At 44.9% G+C, this 17,974-nt stretch overlaps 1 protein-coding gene and 1 long non-coding RNA gene across 16 annotated transcripts in view; one reads left to right on the forward strand and one right to left on the reverse strand.

The window, feature by feature from the left end:
• LOC116598205 overlaps positions 1-16,045 on the reverse strand; it is a 43,941-nt gene extending 27,896 nt beyond the window's left edge. For 10 of the 11 annotated variants that reach the window (XR_004289002.1, XR_004289000.1, XR_004288997.1 and 7 more), the window contains exons 1-2: positions 15,954-16,045; positions 11,837-11,909 (exon numbers count right to left, since the gene is read on the reverse strand). This is a non-coding gene — a long non-coding RNA (uncharacterized LOC116598205). Of the gene's footprint in view, positions 1-11,836; positions 11,910-15,922 lie in introns of all 11 variants that reach the window. The other variant, XR_004288995.1, reaches the window with a different exon arrangement.
• Positions 16,046-16,059: 14 nt separating this feature from the next.
• TTC12 (tetratricopeptide repeat domain 12) overlaps positions 16,060-17,974 on the forward strand; it is a 50,874-nt gene continuing 48,959 nt past the window's right edge. For 4 of the 5 annotated variants that reach the window (XM_032356628.1, XM_032356625.1, XM_032356627.1 and 1 more), the window contains exons 1-2: positions 16,060-16,141; positions 17,685-17,757. In XM_032356628.1, coding sequence (XP_032212519.1) covers positions 17,700-17,757 — 58 coding nt within the window. In that variant the 5' untranslated portion in view covers positions 16,060-16,141; positions 17,685-17,699. Of the gene's footprint in view, positions 16,142-16,364; positions 17,176-17,684; positions 17,758-17,974 lie in introns of those variants that run through there. The other variant, XM_032356626.1, reaches the window with a different exon arrangement.

Consider the following 17,974-nt stretch of genomic DNA (forward strand, 5'->3'; position numbering starts at 1 on the left):
GAAACATATCAACAATAATAGTAGGGGACTTTAACATTCCCCTCACTGAAATAGACAGATCATCTAAGCAAAAGATCAACAAGGAAATAAAGGCTTCAAATAACACAGTGGACCAGATGGACATCACAGATATATTTAGAACATTCCATAGCAAAGCAACAGAATACACATTCTTCTTTAGTGCACATGGAACACTCTCCAGAATAGATCACATCCAGGGTCACAAATTAGCTCTCAACTGGTAAACTGGTACCAGAAGATTGGGATCATTCCCTTCATATTCTCAGACCACAATGCTCTGAAGGTAGAACTCAATCACAAGAGGAAATTTGGAAAGAACCCAAATACATGCAGAGTAAAGAGCATCCTTCTAAAGAATGAATGGGTCAACCAAGAAATTAAAGAAGAATTGAAAAAATTCATGGAAACAAATGATAATGAAAACACAACAGTTCAAAATTTGTGGGACACAGCAAAGGCAGTCCTGAGAGGAAAATATATAGTGATACAAGCCTTTCTCAAGAAACAAGAAAGGTCTCAAATACACAACCTAACCCTACACGTAAAGGAGCTGGAGAAAGAACAACAAAGAAAGCCTAAACCCAGCAGGAGAAGAGAAATCATAAAGATCAGAGCAGAAATCATGAAACAGAATCCAAAGAAACAATAGAACAAATCAATGAAACTCGGAGCTGGTTCTTTGAAAGAATTAGTAAGATTGACAAACCCCTGGCCAGACTTATCAAAAAGAAAAGAGAAAGAACCCAAATAAATAAAATCATGAATGAAAGAGGAGAAATCACAACCAATACCAAAGAAATACAAACAATTATAAGAACATATTATGAGCAACTATATGCCAGTAAATTTGACAATCTGGAAAAAATGGATGCATTCCTAAAGACATATAAACTACCACAACTGAACCAGGAAGAAATAGAAAAACTGAACAGACCCATAACTAGTAAGGAGATTGAAACACTCATCAAAAATCTCCCAAAAAACGAGAGCCCAGGGCCACTTCCCAGGGGAATTCTACCAAACATTTAACAAAGAATTAATTCCTATTCTCCTGAAACTCTTCCAAAAAATAGAAATGGAAGAAAAACTTCCAAACTCATTTTATGAGGCCAGCATTACCTTGATCCCAAAACCACACAAGGATCCCATCAAAAAAGAGAATTGCACACCAATATCCTCGATGAATACAATAGCAAAAATTCTCACCAAAATAATAGCCAATAGGATCCAATAGTACATTAAAAGGATTATTCATCACAACCAAGTGGGATTTATTCCTGGGCTGCAAGCTTGGTTCAACATCTATCGGCAAATCAATCAGTGTGATATAATACATCAATAAAAGAAAGAACAAGAACCATATGATATTCTCAATAGATGCTGAAAAAGCATTTGACAAAGTAGAGCATCCTTTCTTAATCAAAAACTCTTCACAGTGTAGGCACAGAGGGTATATACCTCAATATCATCAAAGTCATCAATGAAAAACCCACAGCAAATATCATTCTCAATGGGGAAATACTGAGAGCTTTTTCCCTAAGGTCAGGAACACAGAAGGGATGTACTATCACCACTGCTATTCAACATAGTACTAGAAGTCCTAGCCTCAGCAATCAGACAACAAAAAGAAATTAAAGGCATCTGAATCAGCAAAGAAAAAGTCAAACTCTCACTCTTGGCAGATGATACAATACTTTATGTGGACAACCCAAAAGACTCCACTCCAAAACTGCTAGAACTCATACAGGAATTCAATAAAATCTCAGAATATAAAATCAACCCACAAAAATCAGTTGCATTTCTACACACCAACAGCAAGACAGAAGAAAGAGAAATTAAGGAGTCAATCCCATTTACAATTGCACCCAAAACTATAAGATACCTAGGAATAAATCTGTACTCAGAAAACTATAAAGTACTCATGAAAGAAATTGAGGAAGACCCAAAGAAATGGAAAAACTTTCCATGACCATGGATTGGAAGAACAAATATTGTGAAAATGTCTATGCTACCTAAAGCAATCTACACATTTAATGCAATCCTTATCAAAATACCCATCAATTTTTTTTTCAAAGAAATGGAACAAATAATCCTAAAATTTATATGGAACCAGAAAAGACCCCGAATAGCCAGAGGAATATTGAAAAAGAAAACAAAAGCTGACGGCATCACAATTCTAGACTTCAGGCTCTATTACAAAGTCGTAATCATCAAGACAGTATGGTACTGGCACAAAAACAGACACATAGATCAATGGAACAGAATGGATAGCCCAGACATGGACCCTCAACTCTATAGTCAACTCATCTTTGACAAAGCAGGAAAGAATGTCCAATGGAATAAAGACAGTCTCTTCAACAAATGGTGCTGGGAAAATTGGACAGCCACATGCAGAAAAATGAAACTCAACCATTTCCTTACAACACATATGAAAACAGACTAAAAATCGAAGAAGGACCTCAATATGAGAAAGGAATCCATCAAAATCCTTGAGGACAACACAGGCAGGAAGCTCTTCAACCTCAGCCACAACAACTTCTTCCTAGAAGCATTGCCAAAGGCAAGGGAAACAAGGGCAAAAGTGAACTATTGGAACTTCATCAAGATCAAAAGCTTTTGCACAGCAAAGGAAACAGTCAACAAAACCAAAAGACAACAGACAGAATGGGAGAAAATACTTGCAAATGACATATCAGATAAAGGGCAAGTATCCAAAAATCTATAAAGAACTTATCAAACTCAACACCCAAAGACAAAAAATCCAATCAAGAAATGGGCAGAGGACATGACCAGACATTTCTGCAAAAAAGACATCCAGATGGCCAACAGACACATGAAAAAGTGCTCCACATCACTCGGCATCAGGGAAATACAAACCAAAACCACAGTGAGATACCACCTCACACCAGTCAGAATGGCTAAAATTAACCAGTCAGGAAACGACAGATGCTGGCGAGGATGTAGAGCAAGGGAGACCCTCCTACACTGCTGGGAATGCAAGCTGATGCAGCCACTCCGGAAAACAGCATAGAGCTTCCTCAAAAAGTTGAAAATAGAGCTCCCCTACGACCCAGCAATCGACCCAGTAAATACTGGGTATTTACCCTAAAGATACAAATGTAGTGATCTGAAGGGGCACGTGCACCCGAATATTTATAGCAGCAATGTCGACAATAGCCAAACTATGGAAAGAACCTAGATGTCCATCAACAGATGAATGGATAAAGAAGATGTGGTGTATATATACAATGGAATACTATGCCACCATCAAAAAAAAAAAAACCAAAATCTTGCCATTTGCAATGACGTGGATGGAACTAGAGGGTATTATGCTAAGTGAAATAAGCCTATCAGAAAAAGACAATCATATGATCATATTATCTCTCTGATATGAGGAATTTGAGATGCAGGCAGGGGGTCAAGGAGGGTGGGGACGGAGAAAATAAGACCAGAAGTGCCCAGGGAGGGAGACAAACCATAAGAGACTCTTTTTTTTTAAGATTTTTTTTTTTAAATTTATCGGGGGGGGCGGTGGGGAGAGCGAGCACAGGCAGACAGAATGGCAGGCAGAGGCAGAGGGAGAAGAAGGCTCCCCGCCAAGCAAGGAGCCCCATGTGGGACTCGATCCCAGGACGCTGGGATCATGACCTGAGCCGAAGGTAGCTGCTTAACCAACTGAGCCACCCAGGCGTCCCGGAGACTCTTAATCTCAGGAAACAAACTGAGGGTTACTGGGGAGTGGGCTGGGGGAGGGATAGTGTGGCTCTTCCCCAAACACATCCCCATCCTCCTGCCAGTCCTGCAAACTTCTGGTGGAGGTGTCCCACACTTGTGCAAACCTCCCTGCAGTCCTGACACACCACTGAAGTCCTCGGTATGCTTCTGTCTACATGTGACTTGTCCCCATCCCCAGCACGAGGGAGCATCTCATGCAGAAAGTTTGAGAAGTGTGGACCCTGAGGCTCCTGGGAAAGCTGCAGTACACTGGCAGGCACCAGGCAGGGAAGGGCACAAAACAGGCTAAGGCTGCCACCCAGTGGCCATCCTGAGAACCACAGGAGGACCACACCTTCCCTCCAACCCAGAAGTCAGGACAGAAAGCCGGGGAACCCCACCACCAAGGCCTGGGAAATTGAGCTCCTCCTCCCCTCTTCTCCTGAATTGGGTTGTCTAATCTGCTCCGAGCTTCAAAGGAGATAATACCTAACATTCATCTGTTACCCTGCAGTGTACAAAATGCTTTCACACCATAATGATAATTACACGATAATATTAATTATTATTGTAGCAACTACTATTAATCGAGGGTTTACTATGTGCCAGAAACTTCACAATCTCAACCCTTAATCCCTACAACAAAGCTGTAGTAAACAAATATATCTGCCCAGCAAGGACCCATGTTCCTTTCTGCTCTCAACGGCACCTTCATTTTTGGGAAGAGACAATTCCCTTCTACTCCCAGGACTTTTATTGAAACTACTGGCAAAAGTCAGCTCTATTTTCAATGAACCCAATAGAAGGTAAGTCTTCTGGTGCCACCCTGAGGGGCAAGACTGCCTGAGATTGAAGCCAACACACAAGAAGCAGAACAAATCTCAGTGGCATTGGAGACCCCTGGATTCAGCTGTGCCTGAGAGAGTCTCTGGACTTTTCCACTCCATGAACCAATGCATTTCCCTTTACTTAAGTCTATTTGGGTGGGAGGGCTTGTTTGTTGTTTGTTTTTTTAACTCAAACGCAAAAGAATTTTATTAATTTTTATTTCATAAAATAAATTACCATGTGGAAACAGGGAGTTTTAACCAACAGGTCCAAAAATAGGAATTATGAAAGTCAAGGGTGGGGGGCATTTATTCCACACCACATGCCACTCCTTGTTGTCTGTGCTAAGGACAAATGAGCGCCATACTGTCCTGAGATAATTTGGAAGCAGAGAATGCCGCGGTGACTGAATTAGACGATAACAACTAGGAACGGATGCCACGCAACAAAGGAAAACAGCTCTGTGATGTGCTGGAGCAGCGGGTGGCCACCTGAGGTTGGTCAGGGCTGGTGATGTGCTCTGTTGCCATGGTTACATCAGGGATGGCATTTCCCAGAACTCCCTTCCTTGGATGGTTCCAACTAGAGTTGGCCAAAAGAAGCGCTCGTGTGACGGTAGAAGGCAGAAGGGACATCATGTCCATTACTTTCTTCTGGACAGTGTGCAGTCCCGTGTACTGATGGACAAATGCCGAGGGCCTCAGTGAGTTCCGGTGCATCTCCCCCAAGCTCCACTCCAGGGCAGCGGCCCATCAGCAATCTTTTGGATCCCGAGCCACTGGCAGATACACAAGCTAGTGGCCTCCCACAACAGCTCCTTCACAGCTTCACGAAGGTGGTGACTTGGGGGGGAGGGAATACGAGCAATGGAAAGGGAATAAGTTCAAGACCTGCTTTAGAGCTAGACTTGGTAGGACTTGCTGGTGGGTAAGAGGGAGGGTTTGACACAAAGGGGTCTTTGCCTTAAGCAAGATGGCAGATGTCTGGGGCCATTTTCTAGATAGGAAGAAGCATACTAAGGGCTGGAAACAAGAGTTCTGTTTTGGAAATTGTGGTAGACTGGGAAAAAAAAGCCACATTTTAATGCATTGAAAAAAATGACCACAAAAAAAAAAGCCACAGCTCCTCCCATTCATAACCATAAACTTATATAAAAGTGGTGAGTACAATGCAAAGACGTTTCTTTTTACTGACCCATTTGTTTCGGGCCTGATATCCCATCATCTGCAAATATTTTACTATTTCATACAATCAAGGACCTTCCCTCCCCTACCTAACCACAACCAAAGTCAAAATCAAGAAATTAACATTGATACAATACTATTGTTCGATCTGCAGTCCTTATTCAAATTTCTCCAGCTGTTTCACTAATGATCTCTAAAGCAAAAGGAAAATCATTTTGGTGTGTCCATCATTTACTCCAGGAATCCACATTTCATTTAGCTTCATGATGACCCTCATCTTTTCCAATCCAGAAGATCTATCATTTAGTGTGTACCATGACCTTGATCTTTTTGGAGGGTACAGGTCATTTCTTTTGTAAGAAGTCCCTTGATTTTGGTTTGTGTGAAATTTTCTCACAAGTCAAGTCAGGCAATGCCTCTTTGATTTGGCATATCACAGAGGTGGTAATGGGTTTTTCTCACTGCATCCTGTAAGGTGGCACACAATTTCCATTCCCCTTTATCTGAGGAGGATGTGCACTCTGATCACTTAATTAAGGTGATGTCTGCCAACCCTCTCCACTGGAAAGTTCCTCCTTTCCCCTTCGTAGTTAATAAGCATTTGTCCATTGTTGTAGTAAACAGCATTAATTGAGGACTTTATATACAGGAAGTATTTAAAGTTGTAAATATCCTTTGCCTTAGCAAACTTTTGATCGAGTTATCCTTTATTTATATCAGTGTCAATTAATGGTTTTCAGTTTCTTTCAGTGGGTTGTTACTCTCATTATTTATCTTGATGCTTGTATTGTCCCTTGTCTGGACCCTCAGTAAGAACCTTTCAAGCTGGCTTCTGTGTCTTTCGTAAATGACCTCATGGTTTCCGAGTACCTTCTCGCTTGCTGGCATGAGATGTACCATGACCATCTTGCACCATGTCCGCCTCAGCAGTGCAAGCAGCTGAGAAGGGTGTGTTGCCTTTAGTCGGTCTCCTGAGGCTTCTCTAGTCTGTGGCTGCTTCTCAGCCTTTCCTTGATTTCCGTGACCTCGATGCTTTTGAAGAATGCTGATCGGATATTTTGGAGAATGTCCCTGAATCTGGGTTGTCTGGCATGTGCTCATGGCTAGATCTGGGTTACAGACTGGGGGAGGAAAATGTCACAGAGACAAGTGCCCTCATCATCATATCATATCATGGATGCATGACATCAACGTGACTCGTCACCTTGGTCACCTGGATAAGGAGGTGTCTGCAGGTTTCTCAACTGTGAAGTTAATATTTCCCTTTCTATACGCTGCTATTTAGAAGTGAATCACTAGGTCCAGTGAACACTCACAAGAGAGAAACTGACCTCTCCCTGGAGCCGTAGTATGTAATCACTTAGAATTCTACTATGATAAGATTTGTAGGACAGGAGTTTTCAATTTTACTTTTGCTAGGACCCCCACCAGAAGTCAAGTGAAACCTATGGATCTCTTCTCAGAAGAGCATTTTAAAATTCAATGTATTTATTTTTTTAAAAAAAACCCAAGGAATTGCAGAGGAAAACAATGATACTGAAATACAATGATCAAAATATTTTATAAACAAATGTGTGATGTGGCAATAAATGTGTTTGTTTATTAACACATCCAAACACATGTTCTAAGCTTCATGTCTAGTCACTACTGTAATTTCCAAGTGTTGCTGAGTATAAATGATACCACTGCTCCTGCTAACACAATGGTTTGTTGCCTGCATTCACGATGGGATGGAAGGAGTGCTACCTCAGGGACAAGTTTATAAAAATAAAGATTTATTTTCCCAAACAAGTTCACAGACTCCCTGAATTCTATCCACAGACCCCCTGGGAGAGTCCCTGGACCCTAAGTTAAGAACCTCTGATCTAAAAGGATCCACGGTAGCAAAGATGCTCTCAGAATGCAAAGGAAAAAGAAAGTGCCTGCATAGTGGTGAGAAGTAAGAGCGGTTTCACCCTCTCTAATGATGAAAGACATGCAAAGAAATCCACATATCAGAGATTTTCTTATCAGACCATTTATCAACATTTTTCCCCCCAGTAAGCTCTACTCCAATGTGGAGCTCAAACATAAGACATGAAATCAAGAGTTGCATGCTCTAACCCCTGAGCCAGCCAGATGCCCTATCATCTTTTAGAGCGAAACATCAACACTCAGAGCTGGTGAGGATGCTGTGAAACTGGCATTCCCATATACTTCTAGTTACAGGGCAAATGTGTACAAATGTGTGCAACCCCACTGAAAGGCAATTCAAAAATATCCACAGTCATAAGAAGTTCAAACTCCTGATTGAGAGAACCACTTCTGAAAAGCCACCCTAAGAAATTAATCCTAGATATATAAAAAGTTCTACTTAGAGAGCCTTGTGACAGCAATATTTATATCCACACACACAAAGAAAGATTAGCGGCAAATAGAGATCTAAAAGGAGGGCGAGGAATTAGGTGCAATGCATACAGGTGCATGGATGCATGGAAGGCAACGCAGGTATGAAATGAACATTACTCAAACAACACGGCGGTCCGCTACAGACTGATGAGAGGCAAGAGGTGTAGGGATCCCCTCTGAGCCTCAGTTATCTTATCTATTAACAGAGGAATAATAATACCACCTCCTAAGATTGCCAAATGGCTTCATGAGATAACATATAAGTCTCTAGCAGGAGCAACATGGCAGAGGAGTAGGAGACCTAAATATCATCGGGTCCCAGGAGTTCTGCATGTTAGTTATCAAACCATTCTGAACACCGACAAACTCAACAGGAGATCAAAGAGAAGAGCAGCAATTCTAGGAACAGAAAGTCGACCACTTCCTGGAAGGTAGAACGTGAAGAGAAGTGAATCCGAGGCGACCTACGGGAAGATAGACTGTTGGGGGAGGCGCCGGCTCCCGGCAAGTGGTAGATCAGCACAGCACAAAATTGGAACTTTTGGAAGTTAGCTCCACTGAAGGAAGTCGCTCTTGGCGCTAACAGCATGGTCTAAGGACCCATGGGGGTCACAGAAAGACCGGCGGCGCCTGAGTTGTGGCAGAGTTCCCAGGTATCAGAGCGGGGAAACCGACTGCAGAGACGGAGCTGGGGGGGGCTCTCAGTTTGGGGTTACCTTAAATCATGATCCGAGGTATAGTCAGGCCACTGTTCGTTGAGCAGGGACCCCACAGGTGGCAGATCTGGGGAGACCCCCACCTTGCTCCTCCAGGAGAAGCCGCAGGGGAGGACGTGGCAGGCATCTGCTGGGTTTGGAGACTCCAAACCGGCCGTGCGCCAGAGACAGAAATGCTCCGTCACAGGCCGGGTATGCTCGGAGCGCGGGCCAGAGACCAGGGAGACGGGAGGGACTGACGGCTTTGCTCTGAGGGCGCACTGAGGAGGGGGGCCCTGAGCTCTCGGCGCCCCCAGGGTGGAGACTGGGCAGCCGCCATCTTCATTCCCGTCCTCCAAAGCCGTATGGAAAGCAATCAGGGAACAAAAGCTCCCAAGACCAAAACTGCGCAGATTACTTAGCCTGGCCCCTGGCAAGGGCCGTGGAATTCCGCCTCCAGCAAAGACATTTGAGAATCACTGCAACAGGCCTCGCTCCCAGAATATCAACAAGAACATCCAGCCAAGACCAAGTTTACGGATCAATGAGAACTACAGAACTCCAGCACATCAAATTCATGGCTTTTTTCCCATGATTCCTTAGTCTTCCAGTGTTAAAGTTTTTTAATTTTTTTTAATTTCTTAATTTTATTTTTTCTTATTCTATTTTAAAATTTTTTTCCTCTTTCCTATTTTAACCTTTTTTAACTATTTTATCTTATCAAAATCCTTTTAAAAATATTTTTTAATTTTCATTGTTATAGTCATATTCTATCCCTTCATTGTATTTAACCTTATATTTTGTATTTAACCTTGGTTTTTGTATACATAGAGGTTCTTCTTTCTTTAAAATTTTGGGATACAGGTTCTTCTAACAGATCAAAATATACCTTATACTCTCACACATGGCTTTGTTCTAGTGTCCAGCCTGATCACATTCTTTCCTTTTTTTTTTTCAACCAACATCATATCTTATCAATTCCTTTTTTAGAATCTTTTTTAATTTTCACCCATTCATCATGCTTACCCTTATTTTTGTATATATAAAAGTTTTTTTTTCCTTAAAATTTTGGGAGGCAGTTTCTTCTAACAGACCAAAATATACCCAAAATCAAGTGTATGGCCCTGTTCTATTCACCAGTCTAACATATATATACACACATACACATACACACACACATATACACACATATATATAATACACACACACACACACACACACACACACGATGGAATACTATGCAGCCATCAAAAAACAAAAAAAAACACAGAATCTTGCCATTTGCAATGACATGGATGGAACTAGAGGGTATTATGTTAAGTGAATAAGTCAATCAGAGAAAGACAGCTATCATCTGATCTCTCTGATATGAGGAATTTGAGAGGCAGGGCGAGGGGGCATGGGGAGGGAGAAAATAAGACCAGAAGTGACCAGGGAGGGAAACAAACCATAAGAGATGCTTAATCTTAGGAAACAAACTGAGGGTTACTGGGGGGTGAGGGCCTGGGTGATGGACACTGGGGAGGGTATGTGCTATGGTAAGTGCTGTGAATTGTGTAATGCTGATGATTCACAGACCTGTATTCCTGGGGCAAATAACACATTATATGTTAACAAAAATAAATTAATTAATTAAATTTTAAAAATAAAAACTCTAGTAAAGAGCATGGGGCATCCTGGGTGCTCAGAATGGATCATCTGTTGCCATTATGATGATATCATGCTGTACAATAAAGTAAAACAAAAAATCATACATAAGCACAGTTACATCATTGCAAAAAAATGCAGGAAAAAAAAGCAGAGGAAGTACCTCAAAATATGAATAGCAATAGTTTCAGAGTAAAGAGGTCAGGCATAATTTTCTGTTTTTCTCTATTTTCTAAGTTTCTAGGATAGGCTTTTAATACACTATCTACCTGTTAATACAAAAAGCAGCAAAGGCATGTGCTGGAAATACACATCCCTCCTCTTTCCCAACAATTGAGATGGAGCCCATATCAGGACAATAAGTAACTCAAAGTCCTACATTTCCCTACGTGCCCTCTCATCCCCGAAACCTTGGAGGCAAAGGAAATCCCACTGTCCAAAGCTGACATCTCTTTATAATCACCACTGGGGGGAAGTGCCCCAAATGAACAAAGAAGAAATGCAAACGCTCACTAGAGCCTAGACCGTTGCCATCACTGAATTCACTACCCACAGAAGGAAACTCAGCAGCAGCAGCAGCAATAGAAGGAGCCTAGCCAAGTCCGCGAAACATCATCCGCTCTCAACAAACATTAAATAAATGCGCGAACACTGGGTGAAAGGGTTGCCTCCGTGGTGGTCCCAGCAGAGCCACTGTGCCCACAGGGTGGCAGTGTGGTTCCACACTAGGCAGAGTGGGTTCCACCAGGACCTAAATGTCTGCAGCCCAGTCCCTTTCCAGGCAGAGGAGCCCTGAGACCCACAGGAAGCCTCCAAAGGAGAACATGGCAGGAGTCGCCCTGTTTTTACTGGAGTGGGTGACACAGCTCTCCAGCTGTTAGAGAGAGGCACCCTGTCCGTTTGGAGGGTTGGACCAGCCCGTGCAGCAGAGAGAGCGCCCTGGAGGGAAGTGCGAATATCCAGAAGGCAGAGCTAGGGCGGAAGGTTCCCAGGAGGGCCGCTGCCCTCAGGCCTTGGAGACAGAGCCCTCTGCGAAGGGCGATACTGGGGGCAGGGTGCTGAGATGGATAGAACAAACTGGGGGGCCGCTCAGACCAGGGTTCACATCTTGGCTTCCCTTCTGGCAAGTCCCATCACCTCCTGTATTTCCTTATCTGTGCATTTCCTTATCTGTGAAACGGGAGTGGGACCTTGCCAGGTTGTAAGAGACGGAAGTTCGCTAATGCAAGAAAAGGACTAAGAGCGACACCGGACATGCAGCCCCTCGGCCAGACTGGTCACCAACATACTGTTTTTGATTGTTGTTGTTAATAACTGTGGTGTCATTAATTACACATAGACATCCCAAGGAAGACTTACCCTCTGTGGGCACACAAGATGAAAGCTGTGACTGGATCTTGAAATCATTTCTTCATCGTCCATCAGGCAGGAACTGAAAGAGAAAAAACCAAGAAGCAAAAACGTTAGCTTTTTTTTTTTTTTTTTTTAAATTAAAGGACATATGTTTGGGGGAACTATCAAATGTGATTTCTGAATTCCCTTCAGGGAGAGAAGAAATAGCGCCAAATTCCCCCCACCTCCTCCCCTGCTCAATCCTGAGGCCAAAGCTACCAGAAGAACTGTGGGCCCAGCATCTACATGAGGAATTTTGTCCAATGGGACACCTTCACGGTGTGGCTCCTGGCTCTGAGCTGACCTTGTCTGCACCCTTTAATGCCAGCAGGCAAAGGCAGGATCCCTTCATTCTGCATGCGGCTGTCCTGGGGGTGGGTGGGGGGGTGGAGGCAGATTTCTTATCTCTCCAAAGCTTATAAAGTATGATTGATGAGAAAAAGCAAACAGCTAGAATCATTTACACAAAAGGAAAACAGAGAAAAGAGACAACTTAAAATAATCTCCAGGTCTCCATTATACTGCATAGCGGAAGGTGGCCAAATGTTCTCCAATTTTTATGAGGACTTTTTTCCAAATTTGATGAGGAATTTTTATAAAGAAAGAGTAAAACTTGTTTACCACAAAAGGGATCTAGGCTGGGTGGAAGCAGCCACTGGGAAAGTACGATTCATGAAGGTTCTCCAGGAGGGATAAACTTGAAATGTGAGGCACATACGGTTCAAATGTCTCTTTTCCTCTATGTTTACAAAAATGAACGTGTATGAAAATGCAGACACTGACTCTTAAAATGTAAGTCACAACAATCGTAATCTGCACACCTGGGCACACGGTCCCTAGATTTTGTCACTGTAGCAAGTGAACTTCAAGAGTCTGAGCGCTTGTATTCGACATGAAAGGCTGTGTCATGCTGCGTTAACAAAGAGGTCCAAAATATTTGTGGATTAAAACAAAAAGGGTCTATTGCTCATTCATGCTATATGCCCATTGGACCTAGACATGTCCTCTTACTCAGAGACTCAAGCAGACACAGCCTCCACTCCCTCGTTGCTAGGGCAGGGGAAGGGTTGACTATATACTGTAAGTCACGCATGGGCTCCTAAAGGTTTCTGCCCTCTTCACTTCTTCCCACACAGCACTGAACAAGGCGAATCACCTGTTCACAGGGAAGTGAGAGCCTACTGTGTGTGCAGGGGAATACTGGAATCATTGGAGACAGCCCAACGACTAGCCAGGGACTACCCCTCTGACATTTTGATCAATCTGTCAAGTACATTTACCCTGAAACATATTTTGTGGCTGTAACAATGTTTGCCCTCCAAATCGACTTCTCTGAGAAGGCTGATGCAGAGAAACTGTAAGTACCTTATTCCTTCCCCTAGAAGGATCTAGAGTAACTTAGATTGGAGCCTTCCTCCAATCTTCCTCCACACAGAGCAAGAAATCACTTATTTGGCAAATCTAAATTTAGCTCCAACTAAGTGTCAGGTGCTAAGCACACTAAGACAAAGTAAAACACAATTCCTACTCCCAAGAGATCCACAGTCTAGTTATCCTGTTGGATCAGAGGGCTGGGGCTTGGAGCAAGGTCTCGGCTCCACAGAGATCCATGTGGGCACTTGCCCTCTCCTTGACATCCCTCCTGCCCAGGTATTTTGCTCAGCTCTTGCCTGGGCTCCTCCTTGCCTTCTGCTCTCCCTATGCTTCCCTCTTCGAGACCCTGTGCCATACCTATTTCTCTGGCTCATCTCTCTCCACTCTTGCCTGTTTTCTCACCCATAACACAGGGTTCCTGCTTCTAAATGTCTGCTCTGCCCAGAGCATTGCACACAGGCTCAACTTCCACACAAACCATGTACATTCCTATTCCCACGGGGCTTTCACTTCCCTTTCATCCTCCTCCTTTACCCTGTAAGCACTAGACCTTCACTGTGCCTATCACACCACTCTGTAATAATCTGTTTATGCATCTACCTTCCTCACTGGACTGTGAATTCACTGAGGACAGGCACTCTGTCCCTGACTTATGGTTAAAGCAAAAAACATGCTTGTTGATATTTCTGTGGCAGAGAATTAGGATGGGGTGATCAATAAAAGACATTCAAGCATAAAAATATCCTGTATTCAGGTAGTATTCTGAGTATGTGGAGTGGTTGTCAAATAGAAATAGGACTTCAAGGAGAAAAAAAATTACTTCTAACTATAAAAATACGTCTAACACGAAGAGAAGATTGTTCATGGGCTAATCAGTGTGTGGCCCACAGTCCACAATGAGGCATCACACAGAATCTCAGAACCCAGTCTCGATGAATCCAAATTTGCAACTTAACAAGACCCTTAGGTAATTCTTATGCACGGTCCAGGTTCTAAAGCTCTGGTCTAACGCATACTAATCACAGTGGTAGTAAAAACAGTTCTTAATGTTTCCTGATGCTCCTTCACTGTCTAGACACTCCTCTTGTGCCTCTCACACTCCTGTGCCTCTCAGAGCAGTCCTGTGAGATCGATACTACTTAACACCCTCATTTTTTCAGGTGAGGGAACTAAGACATGGAGAGATTAAGGAAGGGCCTTGACAAGGTCACGTGGCTAGTAAAAGTAGGAGGGAAGAGTAGAAGCTCTTGGGCACCTAGCTTAAGAAAGGTGCACAGGGGTACTTAACAATATTTTAATAGATGCTAAGAAATGGAGAGCTGAGATTTGAACACATGCTGATGGGTTCTAAAGCTCCTGATCACTCAGCGCATGATAAATATTTGTCATTTGTCAAGGACACCGCGGGGGGTCGGGAGGCTTTCCACAGCACCTGGCATGCTGTACACCGCCCACAACCAACATATGAGTGTGTGACTGAGTGTGGTGGGCAGGCCCCTCTGGAGTCCGGGACCTCAGTGTGGTGAGGAGGCGTGGAATAGGAAGTAGTGATTTGGAATTAAGACTGTCAGCGGCCCAGTAAGGAGCCTGAGTTGGAGACTATGCCTGTATGTGCTCAAGAGCTCTCAGCCAGAGGCGATACTAATAGCGGTAACCTGTGACTGGTTCTTGTCTCCATCAGTCCCCACAGGCTCTGTCACTGTAAAGTGACCTGTGTCTTTCCGAGAATTTCCAGGCTGTGGCTGGCACAAGCAAACCTCCTCTGCCTGACCCTCCACTCGGCTACTTCTCAGGAGCAATCTCGGTCCCCGGGGACAGCTGCTGTGCCTCTCCTGCTGGGTGCCCCAGGCCCCGCTGCCTCCTGCCGCAGCTGAGGGATATGCTGAAAGACTCCACTACAGCTGCACCCACTCTGAGGCCGAGAACGCCCAGCCCCTTTGCGCTCCGCTCCACCCCGTGTTCCCAAGCAGGAGTGACGCGACCAATGCCTTCTGGAGATTTCAATCAAGCAGCCCCCTATTCTCCAGCTCGAGCCCACAGGACAGAGTCCACAGACTGTACTCAACCAATGTTGGATCTAGTTGGCCATGCCTGAACCCTTCTCCCCTCCTGGCAAGTTTTAAACCCCGGGGGGGTGGGGGGCGGGCAGGGGGAGCTCCTCAGCCCCAACCAAACAGGTTTCTGAAATAACACCCAATTTGCCAATTAGTAGTCCCAGGTGTTTCTGAACATCAGCTTAAGCTCAAGATGAAGTTTCCCCCAAAATCTGCTTTTCTCCCCCTTTTAATCCAACACAGAACACTGAACTTTTAAGAAAAACAGACCGGAATCTCTTCAAGACTGTGTGCATGTGTTCAAAGTGGACACGTGCCCACCGTCTCATTCTGCATCCAGTCGTAGGACTCCCTGGATCATAACTACCACGTATTCCTACTGACTAGATGCCTGGCACTTTAACCAAAACCCTTACGGGCCATTTCTCCAGCTTGTAAACGAGGAAACCGGAGATCAGAGGGTTACGTAACTCCCTGAAGTTTCTCACACTTGCCAGTAAGCAAAACCGGATTCACACCCAAGACTGTTTCTCCCAAGTACACTGAAGGTTGTCCCCTTTTTGGGCCAGGGATAGTAAGCTAATGGGAGTGATAACCCATCCTTAGAAGAAAGAAAGGCGAAGACCTGGCTTTGACTCAAAGACCAGCGCGCTCACCCCGAGCTCCTGCTTCCTGCCAGCGGCCGGCCGGGGTCCCAGCTCAGCCGAGACGCGGCGTCGCACAACGTGAGCGTCGGGGCCCCGCCCACTCTAAGCCTAAGCCCCGCCCCGGGCCTTGGCCACGCCCCCGGCCAGTCACCGCCCGCCCACAGCCGTCATTTCCTGTCCGGCCCTGGGCGTGTCAGGTCAGTGCGTCGGGGTGACCCGGGGTCTGCCCTGGGATGTGGTCCTGATCTGGCCGTCAGCGCCGAGCAGAGGACCCTAATGTGGGCTGCAGCAGATGGGACGGTATCAGCCGCGAGCTGGGTCCTCGCTTTGGGCATGGGAGCCGGTGGACGCTGCGGAGTGGTTGCCAGGCAACGGTGCCGTCGGCCCCGCCCCTCTGCGTTGGGCGGGGAGGGGCGTCCAGGCGAGCGGGTCGCCAGGCTCCCGCATGCGCACCGCGGGTGCAGTGCTTCCTTGAGTGCACCTGCTGGCCGACGGTGGGTTCGGCTCGGGTCGCGCATCCTTACACCCCTGCGCCTGCCCGGGCAAGTGCTGAGCCTTCCTTCTGCACCGGCAACTTTGGGAAAGTCAGCTCGCTTCACTAGGCCTTAGTTCCGTGGGAGCCTTATTATGTTAGAGCTGGAAGGAACCCTATCGCTCATTTAGTTAAGCCACACGTCCCAGCCCCCGTTTTGTAGATAAGGGGGCCTCGCATTTACCACTCCTTGCGTTCCTGGTGCTTCAGTTAACCCCCTGGGGAGTCCTCTTGGATCGTGTTACCTTTTCCATAGAATGAGTTAGGCTCAGAGAGGTTGGCGACTTTAGCTGAGGTCACACAGCTTGGAACTTGGTGGAGTCTCAAGAGTCAAGTAACTCCCACTTTGTTCATGGCCGAGTTCAAATTTCCATTTAGAGGTGCTTCCACGACTGCATTACTACTAAACCTAGTTGTAAATCAGAATCACCCCTGAGAGAGTCTTAAAAGTCTTTATTCCCGGGTTCCCTGGCAGGTTGACTGACTGAGAAGCTTTGGTGCTATAGCTAAGAACTCTGTTTATTCAACAAGTTTGAGGATGGTTTTCATGGCCTGTGGGTGAACTTTGGAAACCCCTGGGTATACCCGGAGGCCTGTTTACCCACAAACCACGGAGAAGTAATAAACCTGAAGAACCTAGCCAGGAGAGACGCTGGTGCACAGTGCCATCAAGGTCTGCTCCCTTCAGCCCGTTTTCAGGTTCTCTTCACTCCTCAGAAACAAGCCAGAGGCTTACAGTTTAAACGAGTTTGGACGGTTACATGCAAATTCTCCAGCTCCTGGCTACCAGTCACATGGCCAGGTCCAGGCTTCTGGCTGGGAGGGCCTGTCATGACCAAAGTCAGGCACTGGTGTTCTCTCCATTCCTGCCAGCTTGTCAGCCTCTGTCCCCCGACCTCCTTCATGCCAGGTCCCTGAATCACAGCGGCTGTTGTTGGCTGTGGAGGAACATTTTGCAGAGCAGTTCTCCCTGTGGAGGGAGGGCTGACAGCTTTCCAGAAGTATCACCACAAATAATGAGTATCCCTTGGCCTTATCAGCAGCCAGAGTGAAATAGATCACCCTGCTGTTACTCGTGACTTTTATGAACACAAATCCATTTTTAAAATAATCACTAGTCTCTTCGTTTTAGAAGGCTAATGAGCTCGACAAATTCCGCTTAGTGTTTTATTATTATTAATTTTCATCACTTATGCTGCCTCCCCCAGGTACTCTGGTTGACAATGGCTGACGATCACGAGAAAGATTTGCAGAAATTTCTTAAAAATGTGGATGAAATCAGTGAGTACCAGAAAATCATAAACAAATTAAATTCTGTGCTACCAAGGTGGAGTGACTGGAGAGAAATGATGAGTCTGAGCTAGTTCCTGGGCTGCCTGATAGGTTTATGACTCTAAGAGAAAATGTAATTGAAATTAAACAGAAAGGGTATTGAGAAGCAAGTAATATTAGAGCCTGGGGTGGTGTTTTATGGCTGTTAATTGGTATCAGAGAAGCC

This window comes from Mustela erminea, chromosome 9 (genome assembly GCF_009829155.1).
Source record: "Mustela erminea isolate mMusErm1 chromosome 9, mMusErm1.Pri, whole genome shotgun sequence".
NCBI classification, from domain to species: domain Eukaryota; kingdom Metazoa; phylum Chordata; class Mammalia; order Carnivora; family Mustelidae; genus Mustela; species Mustela erminea.